Below are 19,245 nucleotides of genomic sequence, written 5' to 3' on the forward strand. Positions count from 1 at the left end.
GGAAAACCCGAAAAATTATAGATTCATGGGAATTACAAAGTCGAAAAATTGTAACGTTGAAAGATTGAAACAATGAAAAATTAAATATCGAGAAACTGAAAAATTAAAACTGGAAAAATTTAGAGATCGAAAAATTGAAAATCAAAAAAGTTTTAAAATCAAATAACTGAAAAATAAAAAAATTCTTAAAAAAATGCAACAAGTATTTAAAATTTTAATTCTGACGTATTTAAAATGAAAACTTGAAAAATTGCAAATCAAAAATTGAAGAACGAAAAATTGAAAAATCTAAAACTGAAAAAACTAAAAATGAAAACCGAAAAATTAGAGATTGAAAAATTGAAAAATCCAAATGTTGAAAAATTTCACCCTGAAAAAATCTAATTAAGTCAGAACTTTGAAAATCCGAGAAATTGAAAACACAAGGAAAGTAAAAAACCTGAACAAAAAATTGCAAATCGAAAGAAAAAATGAAGAATTGGAAAATTAAAAAAAATGAAAAATTAAAAACTCGTGAAATTGCAATTCAAAAAACTGAAAAAACGATAAATTGAAAAAACTGAAGTTGACAAAGCAGAAAATGAAAAATGGAAAAATTGAAAAAATAAAGAACATACAAACCCGAAACAAAAAACTGCAATTCGAAAAATTGAAGAAATGAAAAATAAAAAGAATCGAAAGACTGAAAAATTAAAAATTGAAAACCCGAAAAATCGCAAATCGAAAAATTGCGAATTCTAAAAACTGAAACACCTAAAAGTTGGAAAATCGGAAAACTGAAAAATTTTAAAATGAATAATCAAAGAATCTAAACACTGAAAAATTAAAAATAGAAAACTCCAGAAATTTTAATTCGAAAAATTGCAAAATCTAAAATGAAGAAAAAAAAATTGAAAAGTTCAAGAATTGAAAAATTCAACCCAAAAAAGGTTCGGGATTGTTATTTACGCCACTGGTTTTAACTTTGTAGCGGTTATCAGAAAACATAAATCTCAAAAAGAAGCGGGTTTGTTGAGCTGTATTGGAGAAATGCAAAATTAAAGAATCTAAAATCTCTGAAAAATTAAAAACTGAAAACTGCAGAAATTTTAAATCGAAACATTGCAAAATCTATAAAATGAAAAAGTCAAGAGTTGGAAAATTCAAAAACTGAAAAATTTAAACCTAAAAATTCGAAAAATTGCAAGTCAAAAAAAAACTGCGGGAGTTTATTAACGCCACTGGTTTTAACTTCATAGAGGTTATCAGAAAAAAAAATTATAAATTTTCAGAAGTGGGATTTGTTGAGCTGTATTGGAGAAATGAAAAATTGAAGAATCTAAAAGCTGAAAAATTAAAAAGTGAAAACTCGTGGAATTTTAAATCGAAAAATGTTGTAAAATCTGAAAACTAAAGGAATCTTAAATTGAAAAATGTTGCAATATCTAAAAATTGAAAAATTCAAGGGTTGAAAAATTGAAAAACTGAAAAATTTAAACTTGAAAACTCCAAAAATTGCAAATCGAAAAAATGAAGAAACAAAAAAAAATAAAATTTGTAGAATCGGAAACTTCAAATAAAAAAATCTGCGGGATTCCTGTTGACGCAAATGGTTTTAATTTTATAGAGGTTATCAAAAAACAAAAATCTCAAACATTTTTTAAAAATTTTCAAAGAAGCGGGATTTGTTGAGCTGTGTTGGAGAAATGAAAAATTAAAGAATCTGAAAACTGACAAATTAAAAAAATCACAGAATGTGGCAAAATCCAAAAATTGTAAAATTTAGGAGTTGGAAAATTGAAAAACTGGAAATCAAAACTCGAAAAACTAAAAATGGGCTGTTTGTCAACAAGGGCGAGAGAAGTTGTGTCGAAATAACATTCGACCAATTTTTTTTAATGGGTAAAGTAGAGTCCACCAAATAATGAATATTCAGTTTTCGCTCATCACTATTTGGCGGACTCTACTTTACGCATATATCGATTTAATCGCGACGAAAAAATGAAGTTCGTATAAAATTTAACACATTATAGCGCTACTAATAATACTAATAGTTGTTATATCTGCACCGAAATAAATATTTATCTGCGAGTAGGACGTGAGAAACTCTATTTTCTCGGTGTTTATTTGCCACCTACGTTGTTTTTTAATTTTTTGTTAAATAACGAATGACACGTCCTTTCCGAGGTGTTCTGCACTGAAAAAGCTCCGTCAAAACTTACTGTAGCGTGGTAAATGGCAAACTCAGACCAATTAATTGGATTTTTTTACAATTTAATTAAGTCAACTTTAATTAGAAAATCCATTTTGTAATGTGTTGTCTGAGTAGATACCGATCATCAGATTTGTTTTAGACGCGTAGTGATTTCAACGAGAGGATAAGAGAGTTCATGTTTATAAAACAAATAATTTTGCTTGACATTTTTTTGAGATTCGTCAATAATTTGATTGATGTCGTACTGGGTGTTTCTACTAGGAAAACAACGTATAATGGATTAAAAATAGAACGGAGAAAGGTTAAAGTATAATCATAATCAATTAATCGAGTTATGATTTCATTAGTGTGAAGACAAAAAAGACGCCACGGTCTGTGGAAATACGTTCTAATAAACGAAATAGAAAAAATAACTGCAGGTAATGCGTTGATGATTCGATTGAGTATTATTAACGTCCGAACTATGCACTAAACACTCGTATAACTTGATGCAATATCGGTTAATTGAGGCCGTTATTATTATTAACACGTATCGAATGACCTAATAATGTATGTTGATGACAAATCCACATCGAATTTTTCACGGTCTGCCCGATGCCTTTTTTTTTCAACTAGTCGGGTACAAAAAGTCCCTAAAACAAACTTGAACAATGAAGTAGTATTTTGGAATAGGCGTCACAGCTCGCAGTTATGCAAAATAAATTGGAGAACTTTTATCCCACGAATAAATTTCAAGCAAGTCATTTAGTACTCTGGCAATGACACCGTACAGTTGGGCTTTTGTGACAAGTTTAATAATATAGCCATATTCCGCCCAAACACTCGGCACTTTAATTGCCGTTTCCGGCCAAACTAACTGCGATATTGATTTAGTCCTGTGATAAAGTTTGTTCATCCCATTGCACTGATATTTATGTAGCACATCTGTAACGGCCAATTTGGCGTCTACCACCAAGATTCATTACTCCAGTGTTTCCTTTTATTGGACCGAGTCCCGATTTTTAGGTCGCAATATAATTAGTGAATTAGCAGCGTATCGTCCACACGAATTTGAATTGCAAAATGTGTCGAAACATCGAATTTCGCGTCGATCCATTGAATTATAAATTTACAGAATTACGCTTATTCGTTGTACACACAGTGATGTAATGCAGTCCTTGAAAATCAAACGCATCACGTGAACGGCAAAGGTATGTCAATCCGTTCGACACACAAGCGGTTTTCCTGTGGCCGCGAAAGCCTGAAAAAGATCACAGACGGACGCTTTTGGCTTCGGCTTGCTTATTCCATGCCCCATAGATGAGTAACGATCTTGAGCATCCAATTATATCCGAGTGCAAGGTGTTAGGACTTAATTATCCTCGTGCGAATAACTCGCTCTATTTTCGTTTAATAAACCCGGAACATTATTTATGAATGAGAGCTGGTTTAACGTCGCCGTTACGACGTCAGCGCCGCTTCCTATTTGTTTTTTTATTATCTCCGACACTGATGGTTTGTATAAACAGATTTTAACAACTTGTGGATCGTGAGTGCGTTTTCTGTGATTCGTCGTTAAAACGAAAGTGTTAAAACGGTGCTTGTACGACACACATTTCTTGTTTGTTCTTGCGGCCGAGGCGAGATGTTCGAGGCAATTAAAATTAAACAGTGGGTTTGTTTTTGCGCAATTTTCTTGGCTGGCGTGCGAGCAAGTGCGATCAATGGGTGTCGGAAAAATCGGGCAAGATTTGTGGCTTTGATGAGGACGTAGTACGGGATAATTTATGGGACAAGTTGCAACGTTCAGCTAAATGTGTAATTTGTGTTGGTTATGAAGTCGGTCGCGAGGCGAAAATTGATTAATTACGTGCTAAAGACGAGTGTGTTGTGGTGCGTGTATGTGATGAAAAGATGTGGGATTGAGATAATCTACGGTTAAGTAAATGGAGATTAGAGATTTTTTAAGTGTTGATTTTAAACTTGGCTTTTGCACCACGTGATAGAGAAAAAAGTCGTCCAGCAGCCTTTGAAATATAATATTAAATAAATTGACAGCTAATAGATGCCTTGTTTTCGATCATATATTTTTTTGGGAATTATCAAATCATAAACAAAGTCGTTACATGGTCAATCTGGCTTACGAATTTTAAATTTACTAAAATAATACACATTTAAGTTCAAAAGGTTTTGTAAATGCAGCTTTCAAATCAAAAAAATTGGTCCTAAAAGTCGAAAGATGGATCGAAATCGAAAAATTGAAATGTTCAAAAAATGAAAAGTCTAAAAATTTTAAGATTCGAAAAATTGAAATATGTACAAACATACTAAAAAGTATAAAATCGGAAATCGAAACATAAGAAAATCGAAAAATCTAACAATGGAAAAATCGTTAATATTAAATTTAAAAAATTGAAAAACTAAAAATAACAAAACTACAAATCGAGAAATAGAAGAATCTGCAATTAAAAAAGATCGAAAAATTGACAAATCGAAAAACTAAAATTCGAGAAATTGAAGAATATCCCAAACCTGAAATGCGGAAAAAGTTGAAAAATCGAGAAATCAAAAAACTAGAAATCGAGAAATCGAAAAATCTTCAATTAAAAAAAACGAAATTTGAAATTAAAATATTTAACTCAAAAAACCCGATAAATCGAAAAATTCAAAAATAGACAGGCGGAGATCTCGATAAATTGGAAAATCGGAAAACTGAAAATTGAAAAATTTAAAAACTGAAAAATTGAAAACTTGCAAAATCAAAAAACTGAAAAACAGAAAAATTTAAAAAAGAGAAGTCGGAAAATCGAAAGATTAAGAAATAGAAACATCTAAAATTTAAAAAAACGAAAAATTAAAATGTCGAAAAATTGAAGAATCGAGAAATCAAAACATCAAAAAATGGAAATATCGAAAACTCCCAAAATTGAAAAATCCCAAAACGGAAACATCGAAAACTTGAGAAATCGACAAGTTGAAAAATCTAGAATTCAAAAAGTAGAGAAACCAAAAATCAAAGAATCGCTTAATAGAAAAATTAAGAAAAGGAAAAATCGAAAAATTTGAAGAATCGAAAAACTCAAATCGTAAATCTGAAATATCGGAAAATCGAAAATTGGAAGAATCAATAAATTGAAAAAGGATTTTGCAGTTAAACTTCGCCCCTCGGCTCGCGACGAATAAAAAAAATCATCAGAATTGAGATAGGGTGGGTGGGCGGGGCTTATAATTTGACTTTTTTTTGTAATATACATAGCCGTCTCTTCACAACAAGAAACTTAAAATGGTACATTTTCGTACGAAAATACGGATTTTGCAATTATAAAGCGGAGCCTAATTGCAAAATCGATATTTCCTTATACAAATTTTCCATTTTAAACATGTTTTAAGTTTCATGTTGTGAAAAGATGTCTACACATATTAAAACGAAAAGACAAAATGTAAGCCCGCCCACCCGCCCTGTCTTAATTGTGATGATTTTTTTTTTCACAGTGAACCAAGAGGGCGGCGCTTAACTGCTAAATACTTATTTTTTTACAAGAAATTGAAACATGTTTTTGAGTATCGTGTTCAAAGAATTTTATGTATATTAAGAAAAAAAAAGCAAAATATTAACCCCGCCCACCCACCCTATCTCAATTGTAATGATTTTTTTATTCTTAGAAACTTAAACACGTTTAAAATGGTAAATGTGGATTTTGTAATTAGGCTCCGCCCCTAGGTCTGCCAGCGAATGAAAACTTCATTACTATTTAGATCAGACCAGGTATGGGCGGGGTTTAGTTTTTGGCTTTAATTTTTTCTTAGTATTCTTTGAATAACACGATATTCAAAAACATGTCTTCCATGGTAACTTTTTCTAGAGAAATAATAAGGATTTTACAATTAAATTCCGACTATTAAAAAACAATCATCACAATTAAGATAGGGCAAGTGGGCGGGGCTTATATTTTCTCTATTTTGTTAATATACGTAGTCGTCTTTTCAGAACAAGAAACTTAAATCATGTTTAAAGTGGAAAGTTTTTGTAGACAAATGGATTTTGCAATTACGCTCCGCCCCTCAGTCTGACAACCAATGAAAACTTTACCACTATTGAGGTCGGGGCACGTATGGGTGGGGCTTAATCTAGTGATGAATTTTTCATTCGTTGCCAGATCGAGGGACGCATCATAACTGCAAAACCTATATTTCCCTACAAAAATTGACCATTTTTAACATTGTGTTGTGAAAAGATGACTACGTATTTTAAGAATAAAGGGCAAAATATAAGCCCCGCCCACCCGCCCTGTCTCAATTGTGATGATTTTTTTATTCGTCGTGAGTCAAGAGGGCGGAGCTTAATTGCAAAATTCTTACTTCTCCACAAGAAATTACCATCTGACATGTTTTTGAGTATCGTATATATGTATATTAGGTAAAAATTAAAGACAGATTGAAATCGAGACGAACGGATGAGGCTTATCTTTTTTACTTAATACATATAGTTTGCTTTGAACAACACAACTACTCAAAAACATTTTTCACATAGCAATTTCTCGTAGAAAAATAAGGATTTTGCAATTAAACTCCGCCCTCTTGACTCACGATGAATAAAAAAAATCAGCACAATTGAGATAGGGTGGGTGGGCGGGGCTTATATTTTGCCCGTTTTTCTTAATATACCTAGTCATCTATTCACAACAAGCAATTTAAAACATTGTTAAAATGGTAAGTTTCTGTAGACAAATGGATTTTGCAATTACGCTCCGCCCCTCAGTCTAACAACCAATGAAAACTTCGTAACTATTGAGGTCGGGCACGAATGGGCGGGCTTAAACTCATGATGAATTTTTCATTCGTTGCCAGACAGAGAGGCGCTGCATAACTACATTTCCCTACAAAAATTGACCATTTTTAACATGTTCTGTGTTTTTGTTGTGAAAAGATGACTACGTATTTTAAGAACAAAGGGCAAAATATAAGCCCCGCCCACCCGCCCTGTCTCAATTGTGATGATTTTTTTATTCGTCGTGAGTCAAGAGGGCGGAGCTTAATTGCAAAATTCTTATTTCTCCACAAGAAATTACCATCTGACATGTTTTTGAGTATCGTATATATGTATATTAGGTAAAAATTAAAGACAGATTGAAATCGAGACGAACGGATGAGGCTTATCTTTTTTACTTAATACATATAGTTTGCTTTGAACAACACGATTACTCAAAAACATTTTTCACATAGCAATTTCTCGTAGAAAAATAAGGATTTTGCAATTAAACTCCGCCCTCTTGACTCACGATGAATAAAAAAAATCAGCACAATTGAGATAGGGTGGGTGGGCGGGGCTTATATTTTGCCCGTTTTTCTTAATATACCTAGTCATCTATTCACAACAAGCAATTTAAAACATTTTTAAGATGGTAAGTTTCTGTAGACAAATGGATTTTGCAATTACACTCCGCCCCTCAGTCTGAAAACCAATGAAAACTTCATAACTATTGAGGTCGGGCACGAATGGGCGGACTTAAACTCATGATGAATTTTTCATTCGTTGTCAGACAGAGAGGCGCTGCATAACTGTATTTCCCTACAAAAATATAAGCCCCGCCCACCCGCCCTGTCTCAATTGTGATGATTTTTTTATTCGTCGTGAGTCAAGAGGGCGGAGCTTAATTGCAAAATTCTTATTTTTATACAAGAAATTACCATCTAAGACATGTTTTTGAGTATCGTGTCATAATACTACATATGTATATTAAGTAAAAGTTAAAGACATATTTCGATCGAGACGAATGGATGGAGCCTATCTTTTTTATTTAATACATATAGTTTGCTTTGGACAACTCGATTACTCAAAAACATGTTTCACATAGCAATGTTTCGTAGAAAAATAAGGATTTTGCAGTTAAACTCCGCCCCCTTGACTCACGACGAATAAAAAAAATCACCACAATTGCGATAGGGTGGGCGGGCGGGGCTTGCATTTTGCTTTGATTTTCTTAATATTGTAGTCTTCTTTTCACAACAAAAAACTTAAAATCCGTTCCAAATAGTAAATTTCACGGTGAAAAATCTAATATTTAAAAATTCGAAAAATTCAAAACTGAACTACCAAAAAGCCGAAAAATCGAGAAATCGAAATATCTAAAATTAAAAAAAAAGAAAAATTAAAATGTCGAAAAATTGAATCGAGAAATTAAAACATCAAAAAAATCGAAAAATTGAAAAATCCCAAAATTGAAAAATGCTAAAACCGAAACATCGCCAACTTGAGAAACCGAGAAAGCGAAAAGTCAAAAAATGAAAAAGTCGAAAAGTCGATCAAAAATCAAATAATCGATTTATAGAGAAATTGAGAAAAGGAAAAATCGAAAATTTCGAAACGCCAAAAATGTATTCGAAAAAATTTTGAAAAGACGTCATCAATTTGTTGGGATGGAATAAACGAATAAATTTTGCTTAACGATTTACCATTCAAAGTTATATTGCAAAATATTGTTATTCAGTTATGAATTTTGAATTCACACACCACAAGTACACCAGACAACCAGACGGACAAACAGACAGACGGATGGACGGAAACGGGAGACCACGTTTTTCGGACTCTATATTACTATGCTTCCTTAGCTTTCGCTCGGGAAGTAAAAATTGACAGCTAATAGACGCTTTTTTTGACCAAATATAGTTATCAAATCGTAAACAAAATCGTTACAAGATAAATCTGGCTTACCAAGTTTTAAATTTACTCAAATCATACACATTTAAATTCTGTTTTGGATTTGCTTTAAATGACTTCTCGACATTTTAACTTGGCGTTTTCGATAAAATTGTTTAGATCGAAATCCGGGCCACTCTGTACAGCTCCAAAAAATTAATTTCAATTATTCGCAAGAAATGGAATAAAGAAAGCAATTTGCATTCCACTATTGAAAAAGCACGTCCGACTGTAAAACCGATACAAGCGAACATCTGGTCTAACCGCAATGTTACAAAAATACAGTTAAAAGCTTTTAGAGGTCGATTAACACAGTAAAGAACTTATAAAATTACAAAGAAGATCGAGAGGAAGTAACAAATGGGATTGGTATTACGGAAACAGAAGTTTCAATTTTGCTCTTGATTTCTTGTATCCGACGAAATAGTTTGAAAGCGCATCCAGAATTCGAAAATAGTGATCAAGATCAGCGCCAAGTGTTCCACACCTCTATTTAATGTGGCCGCATCGCTGCCATTAATTAAACGGCTTGGCCTTGGCAAAATTAGTCTACCTGTCTTTGAAAATACAACATACATTAATTTAACCCCAACCGAACTTGTATCCGCGGCAAGGAAGCGATAAATTTTTCAATCCGAGTGAAAATAAACAAACATCATTTTCATTTAAACGAAAAATTTTTCATCTCCCGACTTCTCTCGAAACGCGTTTTTCCCCAGAATTAAACGACTCTTCGCGCTTTCTTTCTATAAACTCCATGGAAGTGGCCTTTGTTTGTGTAAATCACGAAGTCGCGTTTGAAAATTCTCGTTTAAATATTAACATCCTGCCACATGTCATAATAACACAGAACAGACGATTGTAAAAGCCATTCCGCCAACGGTGTCGTTGCATTTGTCCTGATTGCCGAATAATCCGCGTGTCGCTGCAGAAATCGATAGATAACGTGAGATGTTTTCGAAACTTGCCATATTAGTTGCGAGTCCTCGGGGGTAATTGGGAATTTTACAACGTTAAGAAATATCGGAGAAATCCGAGATTTTACGAGACTGTTTACCGTTGCTGCTTCGGTAAACACCCTGTGTCTTTATTATCTACAAACATCCTGCATCGGTGCGGGCAATCAGACTAACTGACCCCGACGTCGCCGCGACGTTCATTAAAAAACGTCAATTAGACGCGGATTTTTTATGCGACAGGTGATGCCGTACGACATTCCCGGGGGAAATAAGTCTGAAATTTTCTTGACAGGCCACTTCGAGGGTTTTGTTTGTGTGGCGGCGGATTATTCGCTTCAACGAAATTAAAAAATAATTCTGTTTGCGCGATGACTTGCGGTTGATTGTGCCCGGAAATTCGATTTGGACGAGCGCGGGCTATCGAATTTTCTTCGACCGCGAAATTACCACGAATGCTCAACTGCGCCACCTCGTATGTACAATCGCACGAAAATGTTTTGAGCCTATGGGCGGATCATTTTTGCCGGTAGGAGGCGGTACAAATCGTCCAAGGGCAGAATTTGTAGGTAGGCTCAAACTACAACGAAATTTACGTGTTGACCAAATTCTTACTCTGAATTAGTTTTAATTTCATAAATACCCTATCTAAAATGTTCAGAATATGATGAGTCTATCCTTGTGATTTACCATTCCATTTATATTTTTTGGATTTGTTTATACATACAGGGTGACTCAAAAAAAATAATGACTGAGTAAATTTATTTTATTGAAGAAATCAAGAATTGCAAAACTGAAGACTTTGAAATTTTGTCAATTAGTTGGAACCTGAGCCCCATTTTTTTTGCAATATCTGTGATGTGCTATTAGTTTCCGTAACTTATAAAATTAGAAAAAAAAACCTATTCTGCTCTAATAAAATCGAGAATATGCTCAAAATCACACTAATATTAGGTCTAATTGTGCCAACCATAGTTGTTAAATTCACATTAAATCAAGTCACGGACATTTTTTGAAGTGTACTACATTTCAAAAAACAAAAAAAATGTTCAGTTTATAAATTTCATAATTTTGGTTTAAAGTTTTATCAATGATGGTTGACGCTTTATTTTATCCGTTCCATTTGTTATCCTTTACTGCTGTCTCTCTTGGGTCGAGGTGTAACACCTGTAAATTTTGAAATGGAACGAAAGTCGAAGAATACTTTCAAAGCCACGATCAAAATGTATTTGCTTATCTTCGCCAAAAAATGCATGACGTCATGGCAAAATTTGATATGATGAGTCAGTACCTGTGATTTATCATTGCAGTAATATTTTTTAGATTTACTTATACAGGCTGTCTCAAAAAAAGATCACTTCGATTTTCGATTTTTCGTTTTTTCGACCAACACTTTCATCGAATTAGATTTTTCAGTTTCCATTTTTCTATCAACTTTTCGATTTTTTTACTTTCCCATTTTCTGATTTTTCAAATTTGCGGTATTTTGAATTTTCGAGTTTTCGGTTTTTCCGTTTTTCGATTTGTTGATTTTTCTGTTGGTCAGTTTTTAGACTTTGCTGCAACTTTTTTGCATTTTTCGATTATATTTTACTTTCCGATTTTTTTGATTTTTGAATTTTCGATTTTACGTTTTTAATTCTTCGATTTCCGATTTTTCAATTTTCCGGTTTTTTAATTCTTCTATTCTCGATTTTTCGATTTTCCATTAATCATGAAATTTTTCGATTTTTCGGTTTTTTTATTTTTCGACCTTCGATTTTTCAATTTTCGAGTATTAGATTTTCCATTTTCTGATTTTACGATTTTTCGATTTTCGTTTTTCCGATTTTGTGGTTTTTCGATTTTTCTGTTTGTTTCAGTTTTTATGGTTCTGCGATTTGTTTTATTTTTCCATTTTCGATTATTTTACTTTCCGATTGTCTGATTTTTGAATTTTTGGTTTTTCATTTTTCGATTTGGGATTTTTCAATTTTTCGGTTTTTTAATTTTTCGAGTCTCGATATTTCGATTTTAGATTTTTCAGATTTGTGGATTTGTGTCCGTTTTTTCGGTTTTTAGAATATTGATTAATCGAATTTTCGATATTTGAGCATTTCGATTTTTCAGTTTTTAGATATTTTTCGATTTTTTTAAATTTTTTGATTTTTCTGTTCGTCAGTTTTAGACTTTGCAATTTTTACTTTTCCACTTTTCTATTATTTTAGTTTCGGATTATTCGATTTTTGAATTTTCTTTTTTTTTTCATTTTTCGATTTCAGATTTGTTAATTTTTCGATTTTTCGGTTTTTTAATTTGTCGATTCTCGATATTTCGATTTTCAATTTCCAGTTTTCGATTTTCCACTTTATGATTTTACGAGTTTTCGATTTTTCTGTTCGTCACTTTTTAGGCTTTGAAATTTGTTTACTTTTCGATTTTTGAATTGTCGACTTTTAGAGTTTTCAATATTATGAATTTTCGAATTTTCTGTTTTCCTATTTTGCGATTTTTGAATGTTCCATTTTTCGGTTTTTTGATTTTTCAATTTTCGGTTTTTCAATCTTGCAAATTTCCGATTTTTCAGATTTGTGAATTTCCGGTTTTTCGATCGACCTACGTATTATATTCATTGAATTTTCGATTTTCGGTTTTTCCATTTTTAGATTTTCGATTTTTCAGTTTTGTATTTTCAGATTTTCTGTTTTTCGCATATCTGATTCATCAAATTTTCGATTTTTCGGCTTTTCGATTTTTCGATATTTGATATTCGAATTTGCGATTGTTCAGTTTTCCATTCTTCAGCTTTTAGACTTCAATTTTTTTACTTTTCGATTTTCCAAATTTTCGAGTTTCAATTTGCAGATTTTTGATTTTTCGATTTTCTTTTTAAACCTTTGAATTTTTCGGTTTTGATTTTTCGAATTTTTGATTTTTAATTTTTCCATTCTTCGGTTTTTAGACTTCAATTTTCTTTCTTTTAAATTTTTCGATATTCCATTTTCCGCTTTTCAGAATTTTCGATTTTCAGTTTTCAGACTTTCGACCATTAGAATTTTGAATATTTCGGTTTTATGATTTTTCGATTTTTGGAAAATTTGAGTAGTCGAATTTTCGATTTTTCAATTCATCGATTTTTCTATGTTCAATTTTTCAATTTAAATTTTGCGATTTTCAATTTGTCCATTGTCGATTTTTAGAATATTCGGTTTTTCAATTTTTCCATTCTCACCTTTTAGACTTCAATTTTGTTTCTTTCCGGTTTTTTTGGTTTTCGATTTTCCAATTTTCAGAATTTCCAAGTTTCTTTATTCAGATTTTCGATTTTCCACTTTTGCGATTTTAGATTTTTCGAATTTTTGTTTTTCCAATTTTTTGCTTTTTCGATTTTTCTGTTCGTTTCAGTCTTTAGGCTTTGCAATTTTTTCTACTTTATATATTTTGATTATTTTAATTTCCGATTTTTTTTAATTTTTGTTTTTGATTTTTTTAATTTTCAGTACTACAAATTTTTGACTTTTCGATTTTTTGGTTTTTCCGTTTTTCAATTTTCGATTTTTCGATTTTTGAGGTTTGTGAATTTCCACTTTTCGATCGACCTCGGTATTTGATTCATTGAATTTTCGATTTTTTGATTAGCCATTTTTAGATTTTCGATTTTTACGATTTGTGTTTTTCGATTTTCTGTTTTTTGCATTAGTGAATTTCAGTTTTTCCGATTTTCGATTTGCCGCATATTTGATTAATCAAATTTTCGAAAAAGTTACCATGCTTACAAAAACTTTAAAACATATACAATATTTCAAAGTATTCAGTTTTGCTATTCTCGATTTCTTCGATAAAACAAATTGACTCAGTCATTAACTTTTTTGAGACACCCTGTATAACCAAATCTAAAAAAATATTAATGCAGTGATAAATCACAAGTATAAAAACTCATCATATTTTATACATTTAAGGTAGGATTTATTCTGCAAAATTTTGAGGTGACGTCATAAATTTTTTAGAGGGGATAAGCAAATATATTTTAATAAAAAATGTATCATGTTTATCATGACTTTAAAACATCTGCAAGATTTCAAAGTATTCGATTTTGCAAATTCGAAATTAAATTGCAAAATATTGTTTTATAATTTTGATTTTTTTTCCAAAAATCTGGACGTTTCGGATAAAAATTCAACACGGAGTCATAAACTACATGTGTTGGACTATGTTACTGTATACAATTTAAAACCCATTTACTATGCATGAATTTGAAGTGACGTCATCACATTATTGGTGGGGATGATTAGACAAATTTAATAATTTTGCGACATTTATGAAAAAAATTTCAGTTAACAAAAATGGCACGTTTTTATTATTATGCCAGTTACATGTCACTCAACGACAATATCGTTTTTTTTTTATTTATTTATTATGAACATTTAAAAGTATTTTATTTGAAAAAGTGATGAAATTTTTTATACGGAACAATTGGTCGAAAGATGTTAGAAAGCAAAATAATTCCTGTCCGGACCATCGTTACTCACGAAGGAAAGTAACCATTATTTTATGGGAACAGCTACCTGCTAAATTTTCTCCGACAAATTCGAGAGAACTGGCGTGAGCCATAAATATTTCTTACCAAATGTATATATAACTACTGTCCGTCCCGTTATTGTCAATAAAATTTTATAGAGTAAAATGTAAATTTCGTTGTAGTTTGAGCCTACCTACAAATTCTGCCCTTGAAGGATTTGGACCGCCTTCTTCGGTGAGGGCAGGCAAAAACGATCCGCCCATAGGCTCAAAACATTTGCGTGCAATTGTACCCATATTGAATCTAAGTAGCGTAAAAGAATTGATAAAACGTAGACGTTTTCACTTGATAAGAAAGTATAAAGATAAGGTTTTTTGCCGAGAACTGTTATGTTATAGCTAAAGCCATCAATAGTTTTTTGCTTGTTTACCTTGGTCAATGAAACTGCCGCAACAACTTTCTCCGATAAAATGAGGATGTTAATTCCAATAAATGGAAGATAACATTACACGCAATGCAAAAACAAGCACGGAATGTTTTCATTGTTTGCGGCACGTTTTAGCAAAAATGACGCGGATTTCGTAGAAGTGGATAGTGGCCAGCTACACCACCTGATCTAACCCCACTCAATTTCTATTAAAATTTGAAAAATTGGTTGTTTTTTGTTGTAATATTATGCCTGCATGTGTTTGCTTACTAGCGATACCAAATTTGCCCAGCCCCCAACATCCGCAGTAATAAAAACAAAGAAGCTAATATAAAATGAAATTTTGGCTGGCGCACGGCGTACAGGTGTCTTTTACCAAGTTGAAGGAAACTCTCGGCGTCGCGACGCTCACTTAGCATCGGCCGTAATTTTAAAAATAGAAAACAATGCAAATGGAACAGTGTTCAGGAAGCATGCACATTACGGTAACGTTAGTTAGGCAGAACTTTTAATACTTGTAAAAAATACCGTCACTCAAGTGTCAGCCGAGAAAAATGGCGACGTAATGGCAGTCCTTCGTTCCGACCGGCGAGCTATTGACTCAAAGATTATCTAAAAATACGCGCTTGGTATTTTTTCTGTGGCCGCTTTCGCGACGCTAATTACCACAGGAAAGCTTTTAAGTCGAAAAGCGTCTATCTTGTTGATTTTTCAGGGGTGGTTTAAATGTGACCCGTGATAATCGCCCTAATTGCGAAAAAAAGACAAGGTTTTGTTGGCCTACAAATCATGCAAAAATTGACGATGAGTTACAGCGTTGTAATCATTTTTTTTTTTAAATGTGCGTACATGTGGTTGTAGGTGTATACATCGTGTTGATACTGTCAAAAGATTGATGAGTTTTTAGTTTTTTTTTTTTTAATATCGATTCGTCATTTCCCGTTTTTTGTAAACCGCAGCGACGTACCTAATAATAAAATCATAAAATTTATTTATAGGTTAAAAATGTCTTCCTCTCGTTAATAGAATATTTTGTTGTAGAGCGCAAGCTGTTCGTGGGAATGCTGAGCAAGAAACTGTGCGAGAACGACGTCCGCACCCTCTTCAGCGGCTACGGCACGATCGAGGAGTGCACGGTTCTGCGCGACACCGCCGGCAACTCCAAGGGCTGCGCGTTCGTGACCTTCGCCAGCAAGCAGTCCGCCCTTAGTGCCATAAAGGCCCTCCATCAGTCGCAGACGATGGAGGGGTGCTCGGCGCCGCTGGTCGTCAAGTTCGCCGACACGCAGAAGGAGAAGGAGCTGAAGCGGCAGCAGCAGATGCAGGCCAACGTGTGGAACGCGCTCGCCGCCCCCCAGCTGCAGACGCCGCCGCAGCAGTACAGCCCCGTGTTGTCCAACGACGCGACGTCGCTGCAGCTGCTGCAGGCGATGAGCGGCGGGTCGGCGCTGCTGCCGCAGCAGCTGCTCACCGAGAACCTGCTGGCGCCCCTCGGCGTCCAGAACTTGGTCACGCTGGCGGCGATGTCGCAGCCGGCGGCGGCGGCGCCGCTGTGCGTGGCCAACCTGTTGGGGAAGGGCGCGGGTGTTGACAGAACTTTGACCACGGGCCTGCAGACGGGCATGTCCGCGTCGGATCTCTCCACGTACGGCTCGCTCATCACCAACGCGACGCTGAACGCCGCCGCCATCGCGGCCGCTGGGAAGCAGATCGAAGGTAAGGTGGGGCGGAGGTGGTGGCAGCGCGCCGGCGACGTGCAACACAGGAGCGCGGGGCTTCGTCGAAACTCGAACGCTGACTTTGAACGACCGACGAATTTTAAAAACTTACACCTGCTGGAATATCAAAAAAAAAAATTTAAACAGTGCGTTTTGGCCAGGCAGCATTTTTTTTTGTAAAAAACTAGGGAAACCTTCAAAACAAGAATCTGGTCCCCAAATCTTCAAAGTTTTATTCGATTTTTTTCAAAAGAAAAATGCTCGTTAGCTAAAAACTCGATTTTTTTTAGGCCAAATTTTTCTAAAATCATTTTTTTTTCCGAATTCGGTTATATCATTCTGATTCATTTATTCCGGCACGCAACCTCCGGAAGTTTGGTCTCTTTACTAATTCAAAACACCGGAAGAATAATCCGGACCCCAATTGCCTTCCAATTTTTTTCGATTTTTTCAAAACCAGAAAATTACATCGTTCAATTGAAAGCAAAAAGAAAGTCGTTTTCGGTCTAAAAATCCACTGGCCGACCAAAAAAACTCCAAGGAATAGAATGGTATTAAGCTTGAAGCTCTAAGAACTGCGGTTCCGGAGTTATAAGCCCGGAAAGTTGTTGAAAATGGTTTCGTAATCGGAAAAGCTGCTTTTCGGGTGGAAATCGGAGAAGTATCTTACAACTAATTCTCGAAATAGATTCAGCGGTGTCAAGCTTGCTAAGAACTCGATTTTCAAGCCGATATAAAGACTTTTATTTTTTTGCCTTTTTTTTTTTAATTATGATATCAAAAATTTTTCGGAATTCAGTTATATCATTCTTATTCGCTTATTCCGCCACGTAACCCCCGGAAATTTGGTATTTTTACTAATTCGGAACTCCGGAACAAGAATCCGGGCCCCAAAATGCCTTATGAAGCCTTCAAAATTTTTTCTATTTTTTTCAAAGCACAGTATTGGAAAATGGCATCGTTCTACTTATGGTCCCCTGAAACCAAAAAGAAAGCAGTTTTCTGTCTAAAAATCAACTAGCGTAATCAAAAAAGTCCAAGGAATAAAATGGTATTAAGCTTGAAGCTCTATGACCTCCCGTCCCGGAGTTATGAGCCCGGAAACTTGTTGATAATTGTTTCGTAATCGGAAAAACCGCTTTTCAGGTGGAAATCGGAATTATATCTTGTAACTTATTCTCGAAATAAATTTAACGGTGTAAAGTTTGCTAGGAACTCGATTTTCAAGTCGATCTAAAGACTTACATTTTTTCGCCAAATTTTTCATACTTTCATTTGAAATTTTTCTCAATTCGATTATATCATTCTAATTCGTTTATTCCGGCACGCAACCGCGGAAAATTTGGTCTCTTTACTAATTCGAATTTCCGGAAGAAGAATCCGGGTCTCAAAATGCCCTACGAAGCTTTGAAATTTTTTTTTAGATTTTTTTCAAAGCACAGCGTACCGGAAAATGACATCGTTAGCTAAAAACTCGATTTTTTTACGCCAAATTCTACTCTTTACTAATTCAAAACTCCGGAAGAAGAATCTGAACCCCAAATTGCCTTACAAAGCTTTCCAATTTTTTTCGATTTTTTCAAAGCACAGCTTACCGGAAAATTACATCGTTCAATTGATGGTATCCTGAAAGTAAAAAGAAAGCCGTTTTCGGTCTAAAAATCCACTGGCCGACCAAAAAAACTCCAAGGAATAGAATGGTATTAAGCTTGAAGCTCTAAGAACTGCGGTTCCGGAGTTATAAGCCCGGAAAGTTGTTGAAAATGGTTTCGTAATCGGAAAAGCTGCTTTTCAGGTGGAAATCGGAGAAATATCTTACAACTAATTCTCGAAATAGATTCAGCGGTGTCAAGTTTGCTAAAAACTCAATTTTCAAGCCGATATAAAGACTTTCATTTTTTTGCCTTTTTTTTATGACATCAAAAATTTTTCGGAATTCAGTTATATCATTCTTATTCGCTTATTCCGCCACGTAACCCCCGGATATTTGGTATTTTTACTAATTCGGAACTCCAGAACAAGAATCCGGGCCCCAAAGTATCTTTGGAAGCCTTCAAATTTTTTTTTCGATTTTTTTCAAAGCACAGCGTACCGGAAAATGACATCGTTCGATTTATAGTCCCCTGAAACCAAAAAGAAAGCCGTTTTCGGTCTAAAAATCAACTGACGCGACTAAAAAAGTCCAAGGAATAGAGTAGCGTTAAGCTTGAAGCTCTATGACCTACCGTTCCGGAGTTATAAGCACGGAAATTTGTTGAAAATGGTTTCGTAATCGGAAAAGCTGCTTTTTAGGTGGAAATCGGAGAAATATTTTACAACTAATTCTCGAAATAGATTCAGCGGTGTCAAATTCCCTAAGAACTCGATTTTCAAGCCGATTTAAAGACTTTAATTTTTTTGACAAATTTTTAACACATGACGTCAAAAATTTTTCGGAATTCAGTTATATCATGTAACCCCCGGAAGTTTGGTATTTTTACTAATTCGCAACTCCGGAACAAGAATCCGGGCCCCAAAATGTCTTCCGAAGCCTTCAATTTTTTTTTCGATTTTTTTTCAAAGCACAGCGTACCGGAAAATAACATCATTCGATTTATGGTCCCGGAAAGCAAAAACAAAGCCGTTTTCGATCTAAAAATCAACTGGCGCGGCCAAAAGTCCAAAGAATAGAGTGGCGTTAAGCTTGAAGCTCTATGACCTACTGTTCCGGAGTTATAACCCCGGAAAGTTGTTGAAAATGGTTTCGTAATCGGAAAAGCTGCTTTTCAGGTGGAAA

General features: G+C 34.2%; 1 protein-coding gene across 6 annotated transcripts in view; it reads left to right on the forward strand.

Annotated features, from left to right (window-relative positions):
• Positions 1-19,245, forward strand: part of LOC135136620 (CUGBP Elav-like family member 1-B) — a 347,598-nt gene that overhangs the window by 319,984 nt on the left and 8,369 nt on the right. For all 6 annotated transcript variants that reach the window (XM_064065986.1, XM_064065988.1, XM_064065989.1 and 3 more), the window contains one exon: positions 15,793-16,467. In XM_064065986.1, the coding sequence (XP_063922056.1) occupies positions 15,793-16,467 (675 nt within the window). The remainder of the gene's footprint in view (positions 1-15,792; positions 16,468-19,245) is intronic.

The sequence above is a fragment of the Zophobas morio genome, unplaced genomic scaffold (assembly GCF_036711695.1).
Source record: "Zophobas morio isolate AGI-343-1 ecotype UQ-CSIRO unplaced genomic scaffold, CSIRO_AGI_Zmor_V1 ptg000026l, whole genome shotgun sequence".
Taxonomy (NCBI): Eukaryota; Metazoa; Arthropoda; class Insecta; order Coleoptera; family Tenebrionidae; genus Zophobas; species Zophobas morio.